We start from the raw sequence: 23774 nt of genomic DNA, 5'->3' as shown, positions 1-23774 counted from the left end.
CAGGGGGACCAGCTGTGGGGCAGGTGGGAGTGGTGGAAGTGGGTAGCCCCAGAGAGTCCAAGCTTGGGTGAGGCCACCCCGGGACAAGCCAGGGGGAGTGGGTCTGAGTGGCTCACCGCCCCCGCTCCGGCTCGTTCCCCCTCCCCCAGCAGGTTCACGGGCTGCGGCCTCGGCCAGGTGCACGTGGAGCCACTGTGCGAGGTGCTGAGGAAGTGTGAGGACCTCAGCCAGCTGGAGTAAGTTGCGAGGAGAGGAGCAGGGAGAGCAGTCTGGGAGCAGGCACCTGGGTGGCGCTGGTGTGTGTGTGTGTGTGTGTGTGTGTGTGTGCACTCAACCCCAGCCCAGGACTATGGGTCACACCCTTAAGGTTTCTCTGTACCATGTTATCCCTCCCACCCACCCCACTCCCGCGGTAGTGGAGCTGGTTCAGAGTGTGCCCTGGATCTAAGTTGGGGAGCCCTTCACTAAGGGTCACAGGGGCCCTTCGGCCTCGCGTTGATCAAGGCATCGGAGCTCTGCTGGCTGATGGGCACTAACACGAAGGATCCATTGGTTTGCCTGGCAGGGGGTTAAAAGCACCAAATGCCTCAGCCTGAGGGGGTCCCGGAGCCAGCTGGGCGGGGAACTCATGAGCTTCCGTGCTGTTGAGAAGTGGTATCATGTGGCCTGTCTTGGATGCCCAAACAGTGCAGCCCCCACATGGGCAGAAAAATATAATAATAATAATAGCAAACACTATTGGGCACTTCTCCACTGATGTAAGTGCCTTAGGTCATCTTCTCGTCCTTCCAACAAACCCAGATACTATCATCCCCATTTGCACAGGGGAAGCTGAGGCTCAGAGAGTTTAAGGACTTGCTCAAGCTCACACAGCTAATACAATGCAGTCTTTTCACAGCTGTGAGGGAGCTCAGCTAAGGACCTGTAGGAGTGAAAGAGAGCTGTGCAAAAAAATTAACTAACTTCCTGTCATGATGTGGCCAAGAAGAGAAATGTGTTTGATGAAAACAATGTACTTTATTTTTTAAATATGTTTTTCATTGATTTTAATATTTTTTGTTGATTTTAGGGGAGAGAGAGAGAGAGAGAGAGACATCTATCGGCTGCCTCCTGCACGCCCCACACTGATGATTGAGCCTGAAACTCAGACATGTGCCCTGCTTGGGAATCAAACCTGCGACCTCTCGGTGCATGGGAAAATGCTCTACCAACTGAGCCACATGGGCCAGGGCAAAAATTATGTATGCTAACGAAAAAGGAATAAGTAATATGCCCTTTGAGGTTTTGATTGTTTGTTTGTTTGTTTGTTTCATTGTAGAGGGCACTTTTTCTTATTTTAAAGATGATTAAGGGGCTTTGTGGAACAAGCTAATTTTTTTTATCATTTGTTTTGTTTTTATATTTTATTTATTTTTTACAGAGAGGAAGGGAGAGGGATAGAGAGTTAGAAACATCAATGAGAGAGAAACATCGATCAGCTGCCTCCCGAGCACCTCCCACTGGGGATGTGCCCGCAACCAAGGTACATGCCCTTGACCGGAATCGAACCTGGGACCCTTGAGTCCGCAGGCCGAGCTCTATCCACTGAGCCAAACCTGTCAGGGCACAAGCTAATTTTTACAGTATCTCAGGAAAAGATGAAATAGATAAGCCTCGGGAGTGTCAAAATCAGGGACAAAATGAGTCCAAAGATGCAGGACAAAACCAGATGTCCCAGGGCATGCTGGTCATACTGTCCTACACTGTGGCTAAACCACAGACGGCTACAATGAAGAAGTAAGAAAGCACTCAATTTCTGATATTGTATTCCCAAATTAAAAGAGGAGCTCTGTTGGGTAAATACAGCCCCCAAATATCTTTTTCCTGAATTTACTCTTGTTCCAAAATGGTAGCTCCCAACTGACGCGGGCCAAGGGCTTAGTCAAAGCTAATTGGGTTTTCTCTAACTCCCGCAAGCCTGCTGGAGTCCTGGGAGAGGTCAGCAGATATTGAAGGGGAAGATGAGGACTGGTTAACTGTGGTGCTGGAGAGGGGATGGTGACGGGGACACGGGAGCTGTTGCATGATGGTGGTGATGATAATTGGTGGTGATCCTAGTGGTGATGGAGATGATGGTGATGGTGGTGGTGATAATTGGTGGTGATCCTAGTGGTGATGGAGATGATGGTGATGGTGGTGGTGATAATTGGTGGTGATCCTAGTGGTGCTGGAGGGGGTGGTGGTGGTGATAATTGGTGGTGATCCTAGTGGTGATGGAGATGATGGTGATGGTGGTGGTGATAATTGGTGGTGATCCTAGTGGTGCTGGAGGGGGTGGTGGTGGTGATAATTGGCGGTGATCCTAGTGGTGATGGAGGGGGTGATGGTGGTGGTGATAATTGGCGGTGATCCTAGTGGTGATGGAGGGGGTGGTGATGGTGGTGATAATTAACGGTGATCCTAGTGGTGATGGAGATGATGGTGGTGGTGGTGATAATTGGTGGTGATCCTAGTGGTGCTGGAGGGGGTGATGGTGGTGGTGATAATTGGTGGTGATCCTAGTGGTGATGGAGGGGGTGGTGGTGGTGGTGATAATTGGCGGTGATCCTAGTGGTGCTGGAGATGATGGTGGTGGTGATAATTGGTGGTGATCCTAGTGGTGATGGAGATGATGGTGGTGGTGGTGATGATAATTGGTGGTGATCCTAGTGGTGATGGAGGGGGTGGTGGTGGTGGTGATAATTGGTGATGATCCTAGTGGTGATGGAGATGATGGTGGTGGTGGTGGTGATAATTGGTGGTGATCCTAGTGGTGCTGGAGGGGGTGGTGGTGGTGATAATTGGTGGTGATCCTAGTGGTGATGGAGGGGGTGGTGGTGGTGATGATAATTGGTGGTGATCCTAGTGGTGATGGAGATGATGGTGGTGGTGGTGGTGATAATTGGTGGTGATCCTAGTGGTGCTGGAGGGGGTGGTGGTGGTGGTGATAATTGGTGGTGATCCTAGTGGTGATGGAGGGGGTGGTGGTGGTGATGATAATTGGTGGTGATCCTAGTGGTGCTGGAGGAGGTGGTGGTGGTGGTGGTAATTGGTGATGATCCTAGTGGTGATGGAGATGATGGTGATGGTGGTGGTGATAATTGGCGGTGATCCTAGTGGTGATGGAGATGATGGTGATGGTGGTGGTGATAATTGGCGGTGATCCTAGTGGTGCTGGAGGGGGTGGTGGTGGTGGTGATAATTGGTGGTGATCCTAGTGGTGATGGAGATGATGGTGATGGTGGTGGTGATAATTGGCGGTGATCCTAGTGGTGCTGGAGATGATGGTGATGGTGGTGGTGGTAATTGGTGGTGATCCTAGTGGTGATGGAGATGATGGTGGTGGTGGTGGTGATAATTGGCGGTGATCCTAGTGGTGATGGAGATGATGGTGGTGGTGGTGGTGATAATTGGCGGTGATCCTAGTGGTGATGGAGGGGGTGGTGGTGGTGGTGATAATTGGCGGTGATCCTAGTGGTGATGGAGATGATGGTGATGGTGGTGGTGATAATTGGTGGTGATCCTAGTGGTGATGGAGGGGGTGGTGGTGGTGGTGATAATTGGTGGTGATCCTAGTGGTGCTGGAGGGGGTGATGGTGGTGGTGATAATTGGTGATGATCCTAGTGGTGCTGGAGGGGGTGATGGTGGTGATGATAATTGGTGGTGATCCTAGTGGTGATGGTGGGGGTGGTGGTGGTGGTGATAATTGGCGGTGATCCTAGTGGTGATGGAGGGGGTGATGGTGGTGGTGATAATTGGTGGTGATCCTAGTGGTGCTGGAGGGGGTGGTGGTGGTGATAATTGGTGGTGATCCTAGTGGTGATGGAGGGGGTGATGGTGGTGGTGATAATTGGCGGTGATCCTAGTGGTGCTGGAGGGGGTGGTGGTGGTGGTGATAATTGGCGGTGATCCTAGTGGTGCTGGAGGGGGTGGTGGTGGTGGTGATAATTGGCGGTGATCCTAGTGGTGCTGGAGGGGGTGATGGTGGTGGTGATAATTGGCGGTGATCCTAGTGGTGATGGAGATGATGGTGATGGTGGTGGTGATAATTGGTGATGATCCTAGTGGTGATGGAGGGGGTGGTGGTGGTGGTGATAATTGGTGGTGATCCTAGTGGTGATGGAGGGGGTGGTGGTGGTGATAATTGGTGATGATCCTAGTGGTGATGGAGATGATGGTGATGGTGGTGGTGATAATTGGCGGTGATCCTAGTGGTGCTGGAGGGGGTGATGGTGGTGGTGATAATTGGCGGTGATCCTAGTGGTGCTGGAGGGGGTGGTGGTGGTGGTGATAATTGGTGGTGATCCTAGTGGTGATGGAGATGATGGTGATGGTGGTGGTGATAATTGGTGGTGATCCTAGTGGTGATGGAGATGATGGTGGTGATGGTGGTGGTGATAATTGGCGGTGATCCTAGTGGTGCTGGAGGGGGTGATGGTGGTGGTGATAATTGGTGGTGATCCTAGTGGTGCTGGAGATGGTGGTGGTGGTGATAATTGGCGGTGATCCTAGTGGTGATGGAGGGGGTGGTGGTGGTGGTGATAATTGGTGATGATCCTAGTGGTGCTGGAGGAGGTGGTGGTGGTGGTGGTGATAATTGGTGGTGATCCTAGTGGTGCTGGAGATGGTGGTGGTGGTGGTGGTGATAATTGGTGGTGATCCTAGTGGTGCTGGAGATGGTGGTGGTGGTGGTGGTGATAATTGGTGGTGATCCTAGTGGTGATGGAGGGGGTGGTGGTGGTGGTGATAATTGGCGGTGATCCTAGTGGTGATGGAGATGATGGTGGTGGTGGTGGTGATAATTGGTGGTGATCCTAGTGGTGCTGGAGGGGGTGATGGTGGTGGTGATAATTGGTGGTGATCCTAGTGGTGCTGGAGATGGTGGTGGTGGTGATAATTGGTGGTGATCCTAGTGGTGATGGAGATGGTGGTGATGGTGGTGGTGATAATTGGTGGTGATCCTAGTGGTGCTGGAGATGGTGGTGGTGGTGATAATTGGTGGTGATCCTAGTGGTGATGGAGATGGTGGTGGTGATGGTGGTGGTGATAATTGGTGGTGATCCTAGTGGTGCTGGAGGGGGTGATGGTGGTGGTGATAATTGGTGGTGATCCTAGTGGTGCTGGAGGGGGTGGTGGTGGTGGTGGGCTTGGGGAATTCAAGTAGTGACGATGGGATGAAGCTGGTGGTGATGATGGTGATGTTGGGACGGAGCAGCGCTGACTGGCGGAGGTGATATGAAGTGGTGATGAGAGTGCTATGTGGGTGGAGTGGCAGCGATGCAGCTCTAACCATCAACCGCCTCCTCTTACCTCCCACAGCCTCTCAGCCAACCAGCTGGGTGACGGCGGGCTCAGGAGCTTGCTGATGTGTCTGCCTCGGCTGCCCATCTCGGGTTCTCTTGAGTAAGTGATGAGCAGCCTCAAGGACAGCGAAGAGGAACCCTTCCTGGGCCGAGAGCGTGGGTTTGGAGGGATCTTTTTATATGTGTGTACATTTTTATTGATTGATTGATTGATGTCAGAGAGAAGGGAGAGGGAGAGGGAGATGGAAACATCAATGATGAGAGAATCGTGAATCGGCGCCGCCTGTACACCCCACACTGGGGATCGAGCCCACAACCCTGGCCTGTGCCCTGACCGGAATCGAACCATGACCTCCTGGTTCATAGGTCGATGCTCAATCACGGGGCCACACCGGCCGGGCGGAGGGATCTTTTGAGGGCTCCCCAGAGAACTCCAGAGGACAAGGACTTGGGAGGGGAAAAGGGTGATTCTTACCTTGACACCCCCACGCTGGGCCCTTTCCTCCTCCTCTTGTTGCCCACCCCGGGAAGAGCCTCCACCAGACAACCAGGAGCGGCTGCGACTGAAGCTTGGTGACTACGCAGCGGACGCAGGGTCTCAGCTGTCTCAGCTCCTGGTCCACCCGTCCCTGAAGCTCCTCTGACCAAATCCCCGGGACACGGATTTAGAGAGGTCCCCACAGCAGGGAGCGTCCCCGGAAGTCATCCATACTCTCCCGATCTCCCCAGTGAGCTGGGAGGCAGGCGGCCAGGGCCAGGATACAGCCCGTTGCTAGGCCACGGAGCTGGGTGCTCTGTGTGGGGCGGGAGCTGCCAGCCTGGCCTGTCCCAGACCCAAAGGACAGCAGGCCCAGAGGGTGCAGCTCTCGAGGACGCGGGGGCCACCCTGCCGTACGGAGAAGGGGCCCCTCTGGCCTCTCTGGACCTCAGTGCCTCCACCTGGGGCAGTGGTGGGCAAACTGCGGCTCGCGAGCCACATTCGGCTCTTTGGCCCCTTGAGTGTGGCTCTTCCGCAAAACAGCCTGGGAGAGTCTATTTTGAAGAAGTGGCGTTAGAAGAAGTTTAAGTTTAAAAAATTTGGCTCTCAAAAGAAATGTCAATTGTTGTGCTGTTGGTATTTGGCTCTGTTGACTAATGAGTTTGCCGACCGCGCCCTGGGGAGTGGACACTTGGACATGGAGGACTCTCCTCCTGGAAGTGACAGCGGGCGGGGAGACGGGGCTGGGAGGGGCTCCATGGAGGTGCTGCCCCCACACCCAGCCCAAACCTGTTTCTCCTCCAGCCTCAGTGGCAACAGCATCTCTCAGGAAGGTGCCCTGTGCCTGACGGAGACCCTGCCTTCCTGCCCGCGCATCCGGGAGGCCGCCGTGAAGTAAGGCCCGGTGCCGCCGGCTGCTGGAGGGGCAGCGAGGCCCCACACGTCGCGGCCTTTTCTGTGTGACGGGGCCACCGCCGAGTCTCCCGGCTCACTGAACCGGCCACGGTCTCCACACGCTGAGCCCCCGGGCCGTGGGACCAGGGCGGTCCCGGGGGAAGGGCAGGCCTTAGTGTGCTTGCTGGTTGGGGTGGGGTCTCCTCTGGTCAGGAAGGGCCTCTCCCTCATGGCTGCCCACCCCTGGCCCCTGCACCCCAGCCCCTTTCTCTCCGGCGCCCCCTGGCGCCTGGGTGCTGAGGATGCTGGCAAGCCCCTGGCTTCTACCCTCTCTCTGCAGCCTGGGCTCCCAGCAGAGCTTCCGTGTTCACTTCTCCCGACAGGAGGAGGCCGGGAAGACCTTGAGGTAACTGCTGGTCTGGGGTGAGGGGGGCTGACGGTGGGGGGTATGGGGGGTGACTCTGTGGAGGCTCCATGCCTCCTTTGCGGGGCCCTCTCCTCCTTCACGCACCCTCCTTCCTGCTCTCTGCCCCTCATGTGCTCCCAGTACCCCCACACTTGTGCCTCTTAGCCAGGGGCTAACTATAGGTCTGGAGGCTCATGGTTAGGAGCTTGGACCCTGGAGCCCCCTGGGGGGTAACTGCCGACTCTATCACTGACCAGCTGTGTGACTTTCTCGGGGAGCGGTCTCTCCAAAGAGCTGCCCCTTTGGCCTTTCCTCAGGCCCTGGTCCAGGCCTTTGCACTCAGTGGGGTCCCCGAAAGGCCCTGGGGGGCTGGGAGGAAGCAGGACAGCAGCTTGGACAGACTTCACCCAGGCTCTGCCCTCTGCCCTCTGCCCTCTGCCCTCAGGCTGAGGGAGTGCAGCTTCAGACCAGAGCACATGACCAGACTGGCCGCTGGCCTGAGCCAGGCCTGGCACCTGACGGAGCTCACGTGAGTTACGGGGCCCACCCGTCGGGGCAGCTGAGGAGCGGGGCTCCCTCCTAGAGCCGCCGTCTCCCCTCCCTCTGTCCCAGGCTGAGCCGGTGCTGCCTGGGCCTGCAGGACCTGACCCTGCTCCTGCGTCTGCTGCGGCGGCCCGCGGGGCTGCTCCGGCTCAGGTAGCGGCTTCCTCTGCCCCTGGGTGGGGGGCGGGGGCGTGAATGAGGGGCGGGGTGGGCACTGGGTATGGGTCCCCCCAGGATCGTGCCCTGGCCATCTCCTGCACCTGGAACTCTGCCACCTGGACACAGAGCCAACCTGCCCATTGGTCCCAGAGACCCCCTCAGGCACACACAGAACCCCGGGGTGGGGTCTACCCTTGGGATCTTCAGGGAAAAAAAAAGGATGCGCGGCCAGTTGGGCTGAGTGGTTAGAGCATTAGTCCTTGGGCCGAAGGGGCTCAGGGTTGATTCCTGGCCAAGAGCATGGACCTCGATTGCAAGCTGGCCTGGTTGGAGTGTGAATGGCAGGCAATCAATAAACGTGTCTCCCACATCAATATTTCTCTCTCCCTCCCCCCACCTCTCTCTCCTCCACTTTCTCAACAACAACAAAATCATTGGAAAAATTATTCTCGGGTGAGGATTAATCAAAAAATAAAAATAAAAACAACTACAAATGGCATCCAGTTGAGGTCAGAAATAACATCCAACAAATAGCGTGTTCGTAGGTTCACTCCTGTCATTTTAAAACCTTCAGGAAGAGACAGGAGACACCAAAAAGGAGAATCATTTTGAAAACTCATATTCCCATTACCTAGATTTGATGATGGTTTATATTTTTCCAATTTTGCTTCACTTTTTTTATTTCGGCTGAAGTGTTTTATTTTTATAGATATACTAGAGGCCTGGTGCATGAAAATTCATGCACGTGGGGGTCCCTCAGCCCGGCCTGCACCCTTTCGCAGTCCAGGACCCCTCGGGGGATGTCCCCCTGCCGGCTTAGGCCTGCTCCCTGGGGGATCGGGCCTAAGCTGGCAGTCAGACATCCCTCTGGCAGCCCGGGAGCCCTCGGGGGATGGCCAACTAACAGCTTAAGCAGCAGTCGGACATCCTTAGCGCTGCCAAGGAGGCGGGAGAGGTTCCCGCCACAGCCGCTGCGCTCACAGCCCTCAGCCCGGCTTGTGGCTGAGCAGAGCTTCCCCTGTGGGAGCACACTGACCACCAGGGGGCAGCTCCTGCATTGAGCGTCTGCCCCCTGGTGGTCAGTGCGTGTCATAGCGACCAGTTGTTCCCTGTAGTTCTGCTGTTAGGTCAATTTGCATATTAACCTTTTATTATATCGGAGGAGGATATTTTTATTCATTTCAGAAAGGAAGGGAGAAGGAGAGAGAGAAACACCAATGATGAGAGAGAATTGATCAGCTGCCTCCTGCACACGCCCTACTGGGGATCAAGACCACAACCCAGACTTGTGCCCTGACAGGAATTGAACTGTGACCTCCTAGTTCATAGGTCGATGCTCAACCACTGAGCCACACCAGCCGGGCCATTTTTAAATGTGCAGTTCAGTCGTGTGAAGTACACTCACATTGTTGTGCAACCATCACCACCATCCATCTCCAGACGCTTTTCTTCTGGCAAAACTGAAACTTTGTTCCCATTAAGCACGAACTCCCCACGCCCCTCCCCCAGCCCCTGGCAACCACCCTTTACTTTCTGTCTCCAAGTCTAGGGACTCAGTGCTTATTTCACTTACCATGTGTCCTTCAGGTTCATCCGTGTTGTAGCATGTGTACCATGTGTCCTTCAGGTTCATCCGCGTGCAGCACGTGCCAGGATTCTCTTCCTGTTTAAGGCTGAATGATAATCCGCTGGATGGATGGACACACTGTGCCTATCCGCTCATGGGTGGACACTGGGCTGCCTCCACTTTGGGGCTCTTGTGAATGATGCTGTATGACCTCAGGTGCACAAGCACCTCTTGGTATCTCTGCTTTCAGCTTTGGGATGTGTGCCCAGAATTGCTGGACCGCCCAAAATAATGTTTGAGAATAAAACTTTTCTTACTCTAAAAATAATATATAGTAGTTGTAGAAATTTGCGGGCAAGTCCATAAGAGCATTAAAAAAAACAGCACTTGAAAAGAATACAGTATAACTTTAAAACAGGAATATTTTCAACACAGGACAACTCTTTGTCCTGTGTCTAATGCATGTACATTTAGAAGGCCCGGAAAATAATGAAAACTAAAGAAGAAATAAAATAAAAACCATCACGAGAATACCACCATCTAAACAAATACCATTAACATTTAATATATTTTCCTCATCCCTCTCTCTCTTTCTCTCTGTTCTTATTTTTCCTTTCCTCGAATAGAAGATTGCAATCATGTTTTAGACACAATTTTGTTTCTTTCTCTTTGCGAGTGAAATTATGTGGACCTTTTGTTTAACCTAAAAGTATTATTTTTAAAATGACATTTTCTGTTTGCATCGTTGCAATAACAGCTGGAGTGAGAATGGCCATTTCCTGTTATGCTGCTGCCTAGCTGTATAATGTTATAGTTTTTAAATTAGCAAAAAACCCAAGGCCTCTAGGACTCCCTTGGCACTCCCCCCCTCCCCCCGCTTACCCAGGGGACCTTTGTCTGTGTCCGCTTCTGCGACAGGGTGGAGGAGCCGTGGATGGGCAGAGCTGGGGTGCTCACCCTGCTACAAGTCTGCACCCAGGCCTCGGGCAACATCACCGAGATCAGGTGGGTCCAGGGAGGAGGCCCCCTCTGAATTCCTCATCAGCTCATGGCCGTCGGGACCTTCCCTCACCTAGACGTGGTCTCTTGTCCTGTGGGTGACAGCCATGTCACTAGTGAGTTCTCTGGGTCCCCAAAGTGGCAGCAGCTCCAGGGCACCCGCGGGGGCTGCGCCTTGTTGGGACTGGTGCAGCAGTCAAGCCGCAGTGCCTGGGAGGGGAGGCGGCCCCGGGTCAGACAAGGGGCTGTTGGAGTGGGGAACCTTGGGGAGAAGGCGGGGAGGGTGGGTGGGTGGGAGGTGATCAACCAAAGACCTTGTACGGACATGTGCATAACCCCTGGACACGGACAATAGGGTGGTGAGGGCCTAGGGCGGGGGGGGCTGGAGGGGGTCAATGGGGGAAAGGGGGACATATGTGATACTTTCAACAATAAAGAATTATTAAACACACACACACACACACACACGACAAAGGGCTGTTGGATCTCAGGTGACACGGCGGGAGTCCACACTGGTGGCCTAGAGGTGGCCCTGGCTTACAGTAACACACATCGTGGCTCTGTGACCAGGCGTGGCACAACGATGTGGAGTCGCTAAGAGCAAGGGCTTTGGGGTCCCACTGACCTGTGTCCGGGGCCCCACCGGGTCTGGGAGCTCAGAGCCAGGGGCTGAGCAGCCTGGATCCCAGCTCCTCCGACACAGGGAAGGTGCCGTGGCCTCACGCTGCCCTCCTCCCCCGCAGCCTCTCCCAGAGCCAGCGGCAGCTCTGCCTCCAGCTGAACTTTCCCCGTCAGGAGAACCCCGAGGCCGTGGCCCGCAGGTGGGACCCAGAACCTGGGGCCCCACGCGAGTGGCTAGGGATGGGTTGGGGTCTGCTGCTTCTGACCAGTGTTCCTCGTGCCCCTGCGTGGACGCCCGTAGTCTCTACGTGGCCCGGGAGGTCTGCTTGAATCTGCCTCTCCATGCTGCCCACCCCTGCCCCGAACCCCAGCCTCGGCCTCCCTTCCAACTCTCAGTTGCCCGAAGACCACCCCGCTCCCTTTGACCTCAGGGCCTTTGCACAGGCGGTTCCCCCGCCAAGGGAAGGAACCTCTTCCTCCTTCTTCACTTGGCTAACTCCCTCGCATCCTTCAGGTCTCCGCTTAAATGCTACCACCTCAGGAAGGCCCCTCTGAACCCCCAGACTTAGTCAAGTCCCCCCCATTATCCTCTCTTTTGGAAATTAAGTGTCATCCTATGGATGAATGCAGCCTTGCAGTGTACAGACCGGAGCTGGCCCCCAGCCCCAACTCCCCTCCCCGGCTAGGTCCCTGGTGCAGTGAGCAGCCTGCACAGCCGCACCAGCTCCCGCCTGGACCTCCCCTTCCCTTCACTGAACAGTAAATGGTGGGACTTTATTTGATTGGCATTTATACACCCCCTCAAGGGAAGGTCCTTGCAAGCGGGGGCTCAGTCCCTAATACGGATCCTGGCGTTCAGAAACGGCTGCCTCCCTGCCTCCCTCCAGGTTGGCTCGCTGTGACCTTGAGACCCACCACAGCCTTCTTGCCGGGCAGCTGATGGAGACGTGCACCTGGCTGCGGCAGCTCAGGTCAGCGCCCCGAAACTGTCTGGGCCCGAGTCCTCTGGTCCACCCGGTGTCCACTCCGGGCCACGTGTGAGGGGCTGGCCGGGCCGGGATGGGGTGGGCAGAGCCTGGCGGTGCCGGACCCCGGCGTTCCTGCTTCCATGTGCAGGAGGGAATTGCACTTGGCCAGTGGGGGGCAGCCCTAGGGTGACATGGGGGGGCCCTTGCCCCGCTGGGAGCTCTTGGGTGGACTTTCCCCTTTCTGGGCCTCCCCGTCTCCCTGAGGTGGTCGGCCTGAAGTGCCTTGGCCTATGCTTGGCCCTCAGCTTGGCCCAGGTGAACCTCTGCCACGCCAGCTGCCTGCTGCTGCAAGGCTTCCTGCTGCCGCTGTCGGAGCTGAGGACCTTCCGGTAAGCAGACGGGGCCGGGGCCGTGCCCAGGCCGCAGCTCTGCGGAACCCGGTCCAGATCCCGGGGGCGGGGCCACAGCTCAGCCCTGGAGCTGACGCCGGGGTGTGGCTGATGTCGGGGTGTGTGGCCACCGGCGAGAAAGGAACCCCCTTCCCACACTTTCTTTTTTCCCTTTATTTCTTGGAAATCATCCCAACCTCATAGCAAAGCGGTAAGAAGACGGGGGACTTCCTGTCCATTCTCCCAAATTCACCCTTCGCCAGTGTTCTTCTCACATTGCTCGTCTTCCCTCCCTCTTTCCTCACCCTCCCCTCTTTCTCCCTTCTTTTCTAACATTTCAAAACAAGTTGCATAATCATGCCCCTTCATCCCTTAATATTTCAGCGAATTTCCTAAGAGCAAGGACAGTCTTTCCCAGGATCCAGAAAAAAAACCTGAAATTTAGGAAATTTAACACTGACACGCTTCTAGTATCTAAACTATAGTTCATGTTTCAGTTTTGCCAATTGTCCCAATAATGATGTTTATTGCATCTCCCCCACCGCACCCCCCCCCCCGAGTCCTGGGCCACACACGGCCGTGAGGTGCCGTCTCTCGTGGTCTCCTTCTGTGGATCAGGTCCCCAGCCCCTCAGCCTCTCAGGACATTGCCATGGCAGTCACGTGCCGGTATCCTGCAGACCGCCCTGCAGCCTGGGCTTGTCCCACGTTTCCTCGCGCGGAGATGCAGGTTCTGCGTGTTGGGCAGGAGCATCCCCGAGGTCTGTGTGTCCTCAGCCCGTCACATCCGCACGCACATGATGCCTGTCTGTCCCCTTACCGGTGACGCGAACTGTGATCACCTGGTTTGGTGGCATCTGCCAGGCGTCTTCAGTCCCACAGCTCCTAGCTTTTCTCTTTCTCATTAGCAGGTGTCTTTGACGGAGCTGCTTTAAGACTCCATAAACTTCCCGTTCTGCCTCAAACTTTCACCCACGAAGTTTTGGCATTTGCTGGCAATTCCTGCCTGAATCAAACAGCAGGATGATGGTTGCAAAATGGGGCTTCCCTAGCTTTCAATTCTGTGTTCATCCAACTGTTTGCATCCCAGAGAAGGTCTCCTTTTGCCAATATGTCTTTTTTTTTAATAAGTTTTTTTATTGATTTCAGAGAGGAAGAGAGAGATAGAAACAGCAATGATGAGAATCATTGATCAGCTGCCTCCTGCACACCCCCTACTGGGGATCAAGCCCACAACCCGGGCATGCATCCTAATGGGAATCAAACCGCGACCTCCTGGTTCATAGGTCGACACTCAACCACTGAGCCACGCCGGCCCGGGAGCCAATGAGTCTTTAACGCCGCTCCGTACGTGCTTCTCTTGTTGTTGTTGTTTAAATAAAGGTGTAGAGCTCATGGACGTGGGCAGTCACTAGCTGGATTTCACAGTGACGCCCATTGAAGCTGCCATCTGAATGGTGATGGTTTAGGAAAATACTCAACTAGTCCTGTGTCCAAGCCATGTCTCAACTTACTGATTCCAGGGGGAGAGGTTTATGAAGGAAAGGAGGACCCCCCTCCCCAGGAACCGCTTCCCACCCTCTTCCCTGCCCTCTGCCGTCAGCATTCAGAGCCCCCAAGACCCCGAGCTCCTGCCTGACGTGCTGCCCTTTGACCCCCCAGGCTGGCCTCCAGCTGTGTGAGCTCCGAGGGCCTGGCCCCCCTGGCGTCTGGTCTGAGCCACTGTGGCCACCTGGAGGAGCTGGAGTGAGTCTCAGGGAGGAGGGGTCTGGGAAGGGCTGGCCCCGCTGAGGGCCAGGGGTGGAGAGGACCGGGAGGTGGGCTCTGGGGAGCTGGGGAGTAGAGGTCAAGGGGTCACTTTCTCCCTGAGGAAGCGCAGCCTCTCTGGGTGTGGCCTGGGGAAGGCTGAGCCTGTGTCCTGGGTCCCAACTCCACCTCTCATTCAGGCCCTGGGCAAAAAGCTGTGCCCTCCAGGGGCATGCCTCACCTGTAACCTGGTCAGACCCTTCTCTGCCAGGTGGCTGTGGATGAACAGATCACTGTGTGGGTGTGAAGGTCGGGGGTCGGGGGTGGTCCCTTGCCCCGGCCTCCTCTTTGGCAGCCCTCACTCAGGGCACCATTTCTTAGCCCGGTCAGTTGTGACGGCCATGCCCCCTCCTCCAGAACCCCGGAGCCTGACTGTTGGAGCCAGGAATGCCCCCAGGGAGGCTGGGCAGGAGGGGGGGCCAGGATGGGCTCCTGCGGGCACCGAGGGTCCAGGGCTGGGCAGGCTTGTCTAGCCCTCCCCTCGTGCCTGGTCCCCCACAGCTTGTCTAACAATCAACTTGGCGAGGAGGCCTCCCAGGTGCTGACGGGGGCCCTTGAAGGCAAGAGCTGGCTGAAGAGGCTCGAGTAAGTGCTGTGGTTGGAGCCGGGAAGGGCCGCGGGAGCAGGCCTAGCCACCTTGGCAGCTTTTGGGAACTCGAACCGTCAATCCCTGACTGGCCCGGTGAGCTGGGCGCCGCCTTTTCACTCCCTGACTGGCTCTGAGGCCGTCCCAACGCTTGCTCACGCCAGCCCACCCAAGCCAAACGCACTGGCTCCGCTCACAGAACAGTGCAAGGGAGCTGGCTTCAGGCTTGGCTGGATCCAGGTTCTATGTTTGTTCCCACCCCCACCCCCACCCCCTTTCTCTCTGGCTCTCTCCCTCACCACCTTGTTTTTGTTGTTTAAATCCTCACCTGAGGATATTTTTTCCCGTTGCTTTTTTTTTGAGAGAGAGTGGAAGGGAGGGAGAGAGAAACATTGATGAGAGAGAGACACATATCGATTGGTTGCCTCCCGCATGAAACCCAGGTGTATGCCCTTCCGTCCGCAGGCTGGTGCTCTAACCACTGAGCAAACTGGCCAGGGCTCTCTCCCTCTTGACTTCATTCTCAGGCAGGCTGTTCCTGCAGCTACAACGACTGGTACTTTCTCCCAGTACCTACCACAAAGGCCTTTGGTTGACTCTCACTGGACCAGCGCCGGTCACATGGCCATTCCTAAACCAATCACTGTGGCTCTGAGCACGCAGTATTTTGATTGGCCTGATCTGGGTCATGAGCCCACCCAATGCTCTGGACTTCCTGGGGAGTGGTATTTCCGGGCGCCATTCACAGAACAAAGGGAAACAGAATCTGTTTCCACAGATGTCCGCTGCCATTTGCCTGCCGTCTTTTTTAGGTTCTGGCAACTTTTATAATTTGGAGTCACCAAATCCTTAGAAACACCAGAAACAGCCTCCGACTGAAGGCTAGGTCCCATCTCGCACAGACTTAATAACATCTAGATGGAACATTTAACAGGGCATCTTCTGCTTTTAACCTCCGAGTTCTTCCCACGACCAAAAGCACACACTCGCTCTGAAGTTCCGTCATGGCAGAAATGTGCAGCAGAGGCCATGCGCTCCCCGAGGGCGGCACCCTGGGAGAACGCTCTGAAAGGACAGTTGTGAGCTCTGCTCCGGATTATTGACATGTGTTTTGGATACGATGTCAGAGTAGCCTCTGACTTGTTGCTTCTTATCAATGAAATCCTCCCCCTTGGGCCCAGGGATGGGGGTGGTATTAGGGCGACCTTTGACCAGAAGGCTCACCTGTCTTCCCACTGAACTGTCCCCCTTCATGTGCCGGCCCCTCTGCTCAGCCTCCCTGCCTCTGGAAGCTTTTGTTTGGAGGGTTGGAGGCCAGTGAGGTCATTCATGGGCTCATGTATGCATTTGCCAAATATGGACTCACCTGGGCACCTGGGCCAGGACCCAGAACTAGAGGTGCTGCAGAGAACAGAGCAGACCTGTGGCCCTTTCTCTTCTTCTTCTTCTTTTTTTTTTTAAATATGTTTTTATTGATTTTAGAGAGAGAAGGGAGAGGGAGAGACTGAGAGGAACATCCATGTGAGAGAGAAACATTGATTGGTGGCCTCCTGCACGCCCCCTACTGGGGATGGAGCCAGCAACCCGGGCATGTGCCCTGATCGGGAATTGAACCGGCGACCTTTTGGTGCACAGGACCATGCCCAACCACTGAGCCCCACCGGCCAGGATGGCCCTGAGCCTGGATATGTGACCAGTAGTCCGGGTCCCGTGTGGTTCAGAAATGGAGCTGCTGCTGGGATGGCTTTCGTGATTCGTGCCGGGAAACGGCGTTGGGCCCCCCAGGGCAGCTTTGTTGTGTGCGGTATTTTCACACCGTGTGGATGGAGGTGGCTGTCTGGGCAGCCTGGCATTGCCAAGCACTGAGGCCTCAAGCAGCTGGACTGACGGGCCTCGGTCTGCACCGGGGGCCCAACCCCAGCCACGCCAAGTCCTCCTCTCGCTCCTCCCCTCCAGCCTCAGCCACTTCCCCCTGGACGACTCCACGCTGGCCGTGCTCACGCGAGGACTGAGCCACATGACGCGCCTGCAGAGCCTCTGGTGAGCGCCCCAGCGGCCCCGTGGGCGTGGGCGGGAGGCCTCCATCTCCAGCTCCACAGGGACCACCGGCCCAGGAAGCGCTGTGCCCTGTCCTTGGGACATTCCTGCATCCTGCCCGGTGGTGCCACTGCCCTTGCCTTCCAATGCCACCACTCCCTCCCGGCTACAAAAGTGGCCTGAGGGGTGGGGGCCGAGTCCCAGAACAACCCACCCTCCGTGTGCACAAACTCACCTGTGTCTGGTTCACACGTCTGGTTCCCGGGGTCCGGCTTGCCTGGCTTCTGCGTCTCTAACCAGCTCCCACGAGGAGCCTGCTCTGGGGCCCCGACCGCACTGAGTGGTGAAGGTCTAGACCAGCGATTTCAACCGTTTCCACCTCGTGTCACACACCGACGGATTACTAACATGCTATGGCACCCCAAAAAATGTTACATGTTTGCCAATGTGACCCAAAAAGTGTATAATTTTTAAAAATATGTTTTTATTGATTGTAGAGAGAGGGGAAGGGATAGAGAGATAGAAACATCATTGATCGGCTGCCTCCTGCACGCCCCCTACTGGGGGTGGAGCCTGCAACCCCGGGCATGTGCCCCAACCAGGAGTCAAACCGGTGACCTCCTGGTTCCTGGGTCGACGCTCCACCCCTGAGCCGCGCGGTGGGGCGAGAGCATAATGCTGATTCATTCACACGGACGGCTGCTGTTGTCATTTTTTTATTTGACAATCTAGCAGAACAGAAGCCAGTGCTCTGGACTGCACAGTGAGGTATTGCATGTTCTTGTATGTGCCCTGCCTGGGATTGAACCCACACCCCTGGCGTGTCGGGACGGTGCTCTAGCTCCGTGGCCAGGGCAGGCGTTGTGTGTTAAGAACTCGGCGGCACCGGTTGAAAATCTCTGGTCTAGACGCAGATAGGTGACCCTGACAGTCGCCCCTGCGGCCCTGGCCACTTAGAAAAACAAATACCACGTGCTCTGTCCATGTGACATTTCAAAATATAAACATGATGACTGATAACAAAGCCAAGCCCTGGCCGGTTTGGCTCAGTGGAATAGTGTCGGCCTGCAGACTGAAGGGTCCCAGGTTTGATTCCAATCAGGGGCAGGTACCCGGCTTGCAGGCTCCATCCCCGCTAGAGGGCATGCAGGAGGCAGCCAATCAGTGATTCTCTCTCATCATCGATGTTTCTCTCTCTCTCTTTCCCTCTCCCTTCCTCTCTGAGAGCAGTAAAAATATATTTTAAAAACACACACACACCAGCCCAAGCATGACACCAGGCATTGCTTTGTTCTTACCCCAGCCCCCCCTCCCCTGCAGCCCTGTGGAGGGCTAGGGAATGAGGTCAGAGGGTTTGGGGAGCATAGCACGTGGGAGCAGGTCATGGCCCCCATCATTAACGGAAGGCAGGTGGCTCATTTTAATTTGCAGAAGAGAACAGCCCTCAGACAAATAGCTGACGTGGGGCTAAGTTTGCATGGGCTGCGTTGTTTTACCTTTTCCCACTCCCAGAGGCAGGGCTCAGTCAGGGCTCAGAAAAGACTAGACTGGTTTGAGGATCGGCCCACCATTTGCAGAGATTAGCGAAAGAGGCCTGGGGAAACCGCCTGAACTGCGGAGCCACATGGACTTGGCACTCAGCGGGGCTGGCTGGAGATCCCTGATGTGGGCCTGACTGCGGCCAAGTCTGATCAGACCAAACACGTGGCTCCGCCCCCGGCCGGCAGCCCCGGGCTTGCATTTCCGCCCGGCCTGGGGGGCTTCAAAGCAGCCTCAGCTCCTCCTGGGCTGCAGTCATGCCCGCCCTGCCCGTCCTTCCGCCCGAAGCTCGAGGACTGGCTGTGAGTTCCTAGACGTGCAAAGGCTTTGCAAGCTGCAGAGTTCGTAAGCACAGCCCCTGCCAAGGCCTTGACTCCTGCGATGGCCTCCTGGCCTGGTCCCTGCTTCTCCAGCCTGAGTAGGGACGGCATGGGTGACGTCGGCTGCTACCGCCTGGCCAAGGCCCTCAAAGCCGCCACCAGCTTGGAGGAGCTGGGGGAGTTGCCTGTCCCTGCCCCAGGCCCAGAACGCTTTGTCGGGGAAGATGACAAAAGCAAGAGGCTCCTGGAAGACACTCCTCACGGGTCGGCGACACTCGTCGCCCTCAGCCACGCCTGCGCAGCGTAACCCTGACGCGGCCCCGGGAACCCGGTGGCGGGATGCGAGCGTGTTGGAGGCGTTTAGGGCAGGCGTAGGCAGGACCTGGTAAACACGGGATAGGATTTGGCGTCGTCACCCCACATAGTGCGAGGGCCTTTCTCCAGACGCCAGCCTCCGCCTGGTCTGGGATGGGGATGGGAACCGACAAGCTGGGGGGCAGGCGGATGCTTCCAGTTCTGCTGTGTTCTCTCCAAGCTTGAGCCACAACCAGATTGGAGACGCGGGTGCCCAGCACTTGGCTGCCGTCCTGCCCGGGCTGCCTGAGCTCCGGAGGATAGAGTGAGTGGCCAGCCCTCCCCACGGGGGCCCTCGGGAGACCCCGGCTTCTGCCTCAGGCTGAACTTCAACTTCAGTGCCAGCCGGCGGGGCTGGGTTACCTCCCGGCCTTGCTCACGTTGGGGCCTCGAGCTGCCCAGCCCCTGCCCCTCTCCGGGCCTTTCTGCCCCACCAGCGTGGGAGGGTGTGCAGGGGGATGCTGTCTCTTAGGGCCCGGGAGATGTGGGGGGTGGAGGAAATGGGGGGTCTGAGGGCCTGATGTCTGCCCCCCCCCCCCAGCCTCACAGCCAATGGCATCTGCCCAGCGGGGGGCGTGCGGCTGGTGGAGTCCCTCGCGCTTTGCAAGCACCTGGAGGAGCTGCTGTGAGTGTGTGCCCGGGGGACTGGCCTCCGCACCCCCCCCCCACCCCCGTGTCCTCACAGCCCACCTGGCCCTCGTCTCCCCGGGAGGCAGCCAGCCAGGCGCTCAGCCTCATCCCTTCTCTCCCTCCAGGCTCAGCTGCAATGCCCTGGGGGACCCCACAGCCCTGGGGCTGGCCCGGGGGCTGCCCCCGCACCTGAGGGTCCTGCAGTGAGTGTCCCCGCCTGTGGTGTGTGCCGGGCCGGTGGGCGGGGCTCCTCCATGAGCGCTGGGGGGTCGGGGTCCCCATCCATTGAGCGGCCCACCTTCGGGCAGACTGGTGTGTGCTGGGCCAGCTGCCCGCTCTCCCGCCTGCTCCGCCTCTGGAGTCTGGGGAGCCTAGTCCAGGGCCGGCCACAGCCCCTGTGTGCCCGTGGCCAGGCCCTGCCCTCTGAGTCTCAGTTTCCTCATCTGCAAAAGAGTTACACGGCTCCTGGGCCCACCTCTGGGTGAGCCGGGAAGCCAGCCAAGGGCCACGCGGGAGAGAAGCGCCAGCGCACGGCCCTGCCCAGCCAGTGTGTGCCACGGCCTCCCGGAGCCGCAGCCGCCGGGGCTGGGGTCTTATTGGTTACCTTTCCAGGCAGCAGGACTGAGCGCAGGAGCGGTGTGGAGAGCTTACCTTCCTAACACATGGAGCCAGGCTCCAACGGGGTCTCAGACTCCACAGCCAGGGTCCCTGATACCTCCTGGGTCCTGCGTGGCCGGGGAGGGCCGTTACCCAGAGACCCTCTGAGGTCTGGCGGAATAGCCTGAGACAAGGCTGTGAGTGGGGGATCCAGCCCCCCAGCTCCCACGTGGTTCCCCAAGACTCCCCTTCCCCCTCCCCTTTCCCCAGCCTGCGGTCCAGCCGTCTGGGCCCAGAGGGGGCGCTGAGCCTGGGCCGGGCCCTGGATGGATGCCCGCACTTGGAAGAGATCAGGTGCGTGGGCACCGTGGAGCCTGGGCACGGGGACGGGAGGGGGCGTCCGGGGCTCTTCTCACAGTGTGTCTGCCCCCAGCTTGGCAGAGAACACCCTGGCCGGACAGGTCCCCCACTTCCGTCAGGGGCTCCCGCTGCTGAGGCAGATAGAGTGAGTAGCCCCCTGACGCCCTGGAGCTGGGGGCGGGGGGCAGCCCTCTCTGACACCCAGGAAGGCCTTTTTGTAAAAAATGTTTTTATTGATTTATTTTAGAGAAAGGAAGGGGGAGAGAGAGAGAGAGAGAGAGAGAGAAACATCAATGAGAGAAACATCGATCTGCTGCCTCCTGCACGCCCCCTCCTGGGGATCGAGCCTGCAACCCGGGCCTGTGCCCTGACTGGGAATTGACCTGGTGACCTCTCGGCTCAGGGGTCGATGCTCACCCACTGAGCCACACCAGCCAGGCGGGAAAGCCTTTGAAGTGACAGAGGCCTCAGGTCCAGCGGGAGCACTTTTCTAAGACTCCCACGTGCCCCGGCCCCTGGTTACTCGCTCCCTCCTGCTCCGTGTACAGCAGGGGGAGGGGCTGGGAGCTGCCCTGACTCAGACACCTCCATCCCCTCCCTCTCTCCCAGCCTGGTTTCCTGTGAGATCGACGACCAGGCTGCCAAGCTCCTCGCTGCCGGCTTCACGCTCTGCCCGGCCCTGGAAGAAATCCTGTGAGTGCCGGGCTCCGGGCGTGGCCCTGCCTGCGGTGCCCGGAACGGCTCCCCCGCCGAGAGCCCTCCCGCTGCTACCCGGGAAGGCCATTCTTGCTCAGTTCTCCTCTTGAGGAAGTTTGCACACTCGGGCTGCGAGGGGCACAGTTGGTGCCTGTGTCCCTGCCTGTGAGTGGCGGGAGGGGAGGTGGGCCAGCAGGTCCCTAGAGGCTCTTTGCCCCTGACCTTCCCTTTGGGAGGTGGCTGGACAGGCCGCCTGCCTGGCTCCTGGGACCCTGATTTACAAACCACCTGTTGGTGGTGAAGAGTAGCTGAAGCCAGCAGCCCCCCACCTGCCCGCTGGCCTTGCCCCCACCTCCACCCCCACCCCCTTGGCAATCAGAGGCATTCAAATCTTGCCCGGCTGGCATAGCTCAGTGGTAGAGCGTCGACCTATGAACCAGGAGGTCACGGTTTGTTCAGGGCACAGGCCCGGATTGTGGGCTCGATCCCCAGTGTGGGGCGTGCAGGAGGCAGCCGATCAATGATTCTCTCTCATCATTGATGTTTCTGTTCCTTTCTGAAATCAATTGTGTGTGTGTGTGTGTGTGTGTGTGTGTGTGTGTGTGTGGAAAAATAGGCAACAAATAATAAGAGGTACATGGATGTGACGAGAGTCACCATGGAGCACATGCATGGTGGGAGTTTGGACCATGACATCATTTCCGCAAACCAAGTGTTCTGAACGGGACAGCCAGGTCCTGGCTGCCTGGGTTCTGAAGGATGGCCAGCTTGGGAATGGGTTTGCGGGGAGCAAGGAGCCACCTTGAGAAGTCTTCGGGGGAGGGCACACAAGCACCCCATCGGGGACCTCTGGTGCCTGTTGGCCCAGCCCTCCCCATCTGCCACCTCGTCTTCACGCCCCCACCCCCCTGCTTTCCCGATGCTGACCTGGGCCCCTGTCCGGCAGGTTGTCCTGGAATCTGCTTGGGGACGAGGCGGCTGCCGAATTGGCCCAGGTCCTGCCTCGGATGCAGCGGCTGAAGAGTGTGGAGTAAGAGGGGCCCATCCTGGGAAGCCAGCGGGGCGGAGGGCCAGAGGGAAACCTCCGTCCTGGGAAGCCCAGAGGCCATGGATCAGGCCTCTGCCTCCAGGACACCTTCCTTGCCCTAGCCCTAAGCCTAACTCTAACCTCTAAACCCTTAACCTTTAACCCTTAGCCCTTAAACCTCACCCTCACCTTTGACCCCTGACCATCAACTCCCTGACCTTTAGCCTTTGACCCTTGGCCTTTGACCCCTGACTCTTGACCCTAACACTTGACAGCCCTAACAACCGTAACGACCCTAACCTTAGATACCTAGTCCCTTGACACTAGATCCTTGACCACTGACCCCTGACCACTGACTTTTGACCCCCTAACCATTGACCTTTGACCCTGAACCCTGAACTTTGACCAGTGATCCATTTGACCTGTGATCCATGACCTTTGACTCCTGACCTTTGACACCTGACCTTTGACCATAATCCTCAACAACTCTAACAACCCTAATAATAACCTTAACCCTAGATCCTTGACCCCTGACCCCCAACCTTTGACCCTTGACCTATGGCCTTTTGATCATTGACCCATGACCTTTCACCTTTGATTCTAACTCTTGACTTTTGCCCCTAACCCTTGCCAACCCTAACAACCCTAAACCCAACCCTAACCCTAGACCCTAGACAAGTGGTCGGCAAACTCATTAGTCAACAGAGCCAAATGTCAACAGGACAACGATTGAAATTTCTTTGGAGAGCCACATTTTTTAAACTTAAACTTCTTCTAACACCACTTCTTCAAAATAGACTCGCCCAGGCCGTGGTATTTTGTGGAAGAGCCACACACAAGGGGCCAAAGGCTCGAGCCGCATGTGGCTCGAGAGCCGCAGTTTGCTGACTACTGCCCTAGACCCTTGACCCTAGATCCTTAACCATTGACCCTGGACCCCTCATCTTTGACCATTGACCTTTGACCCTTGACCATCTATCTCTCCCCTTCCTCTGCTGTGCCTCGGGAAGTCTGGAGAAGAATCGGATCACGGCGTATGGAGCCTGGCTCCTGGCTGAAGGGCTGGCGCAGGGCTCTGGCATCCAAGTCATCCGGTAACGGGCTTGCTGGGGCAAGGATAGTGGGTGGGAGGCCTCACCGACCCCTGCAGCGTAAGGGGACCAGGGTTGGGAATTGTCAAGGAGACGTGGGCCACTGCACCAAGAATTTGGCAGCAAGTAAACCTTGTCACATTCCATCTCTGCCATCCCCAGTTGTGTCACTTTGCATCAGTAATTCAACCTCTCCCAGCCCCACCTTCCTCATCTGTACATGGGGTGACAGCATTCACCTCAGAGAGTTGCTGAGAGGAGCAAACGCTGAGGTAAAGCACTGAGCACAACTGCTGGCTCACAGGCAGCACTTACTGTGGTGGCTTTAACCAGAAGCGCGCATACAGGGTACGGCTGTACGGGCATTGCATCTAAGACACCATGCA

The 23774-nt window shown here is 56.9% G+C and overlaps 1 protein-coding gene across 1 annotated transcript in view; it reads left to right on the top strand.

Moving 5' to 3' along the window:
• Positions 1-23774, top strand: part of NLRC5 (NLR family CARD domain containing 5) — a 54643-nt gene that overhangs the window by 29336 nt on the left and 1533 nt on the right. Inside the window, exons 26-46 of the mRNA XM_054710333.1 lie at positions 153-236; positions 5339-5422; positions 6605-6694; positions 7035-7100; positions 7546-7629; positions 7713-7796; positions 10288-10374; positions 11112-11189; positions 11877-11960; positions 12263-12346; positions 14008-14091; positions 14653-14736; positions 16694-16777; positions 19169-19252; positions 19529-19612; positions 19743-19820; positions 20485-20568; positions 20648-20719; positions 21184-21267; positions 22217-22300; positions 23308-23391. Coding sequence (XP_054566308.1) covers positions 153-236; positions 5339-5422; positions 6605-6694; positions 7035-7100; positions 7546-7629; positions 7713-7796; positions 10288-10374; positions 11112-11189; positions 11877-11960; positions 12263-12346; positions 14008-14091; positions 14653-14736; positions 16694-16777; positions 19169-19252; positions 19529-19612; positions 19743-19820; positions 20485-20568; positions 20648-20719; positions 21184-21267; positions 22217-22300; positions 23308-23391 — 1731 coding nt within the window. The remainder of the gene's footprint in view (positions 1-152; positions 237-5338; positions 5423-6604; positions 6695-7034; positions 7101-7545; positions 7630-7712; positions 7797-10287; positions 10375-11111; positions 11190-11876; positions 11961-12262; positions 12347-14007; positions 14092-14652; positions 14737-16693; positions 16778-19168; positions 19253-19528; positions 19613-19742; positions 19821-20484; positions 20569-20647; positions 20720-21183; positions 21268-22216; positions 22301-23307; positions 23392-23774) is intronic.

The sequence above is a fragment of the Eptesicus fuscus genome, chromosome 21 (assembly GCF_027574615.1).
Source record: "Eptesicus fuscus isolate TK198812 chromosome 21, DD_ASM_mEF_20220401, whole genome shotgun sequence".
In the NCBI taxonomy this organism is placed as follows: Eukaryota; Metazoa; Chordata; class Mammalia; order Chiroptera; family Vespertilionidae; genus Eptesicus; species Eptesicus fuscus.
Note: the sequence above shows the minus strand (reverse complement) of the source record. Positions and strands in the feature narration are given on the sequence as shown.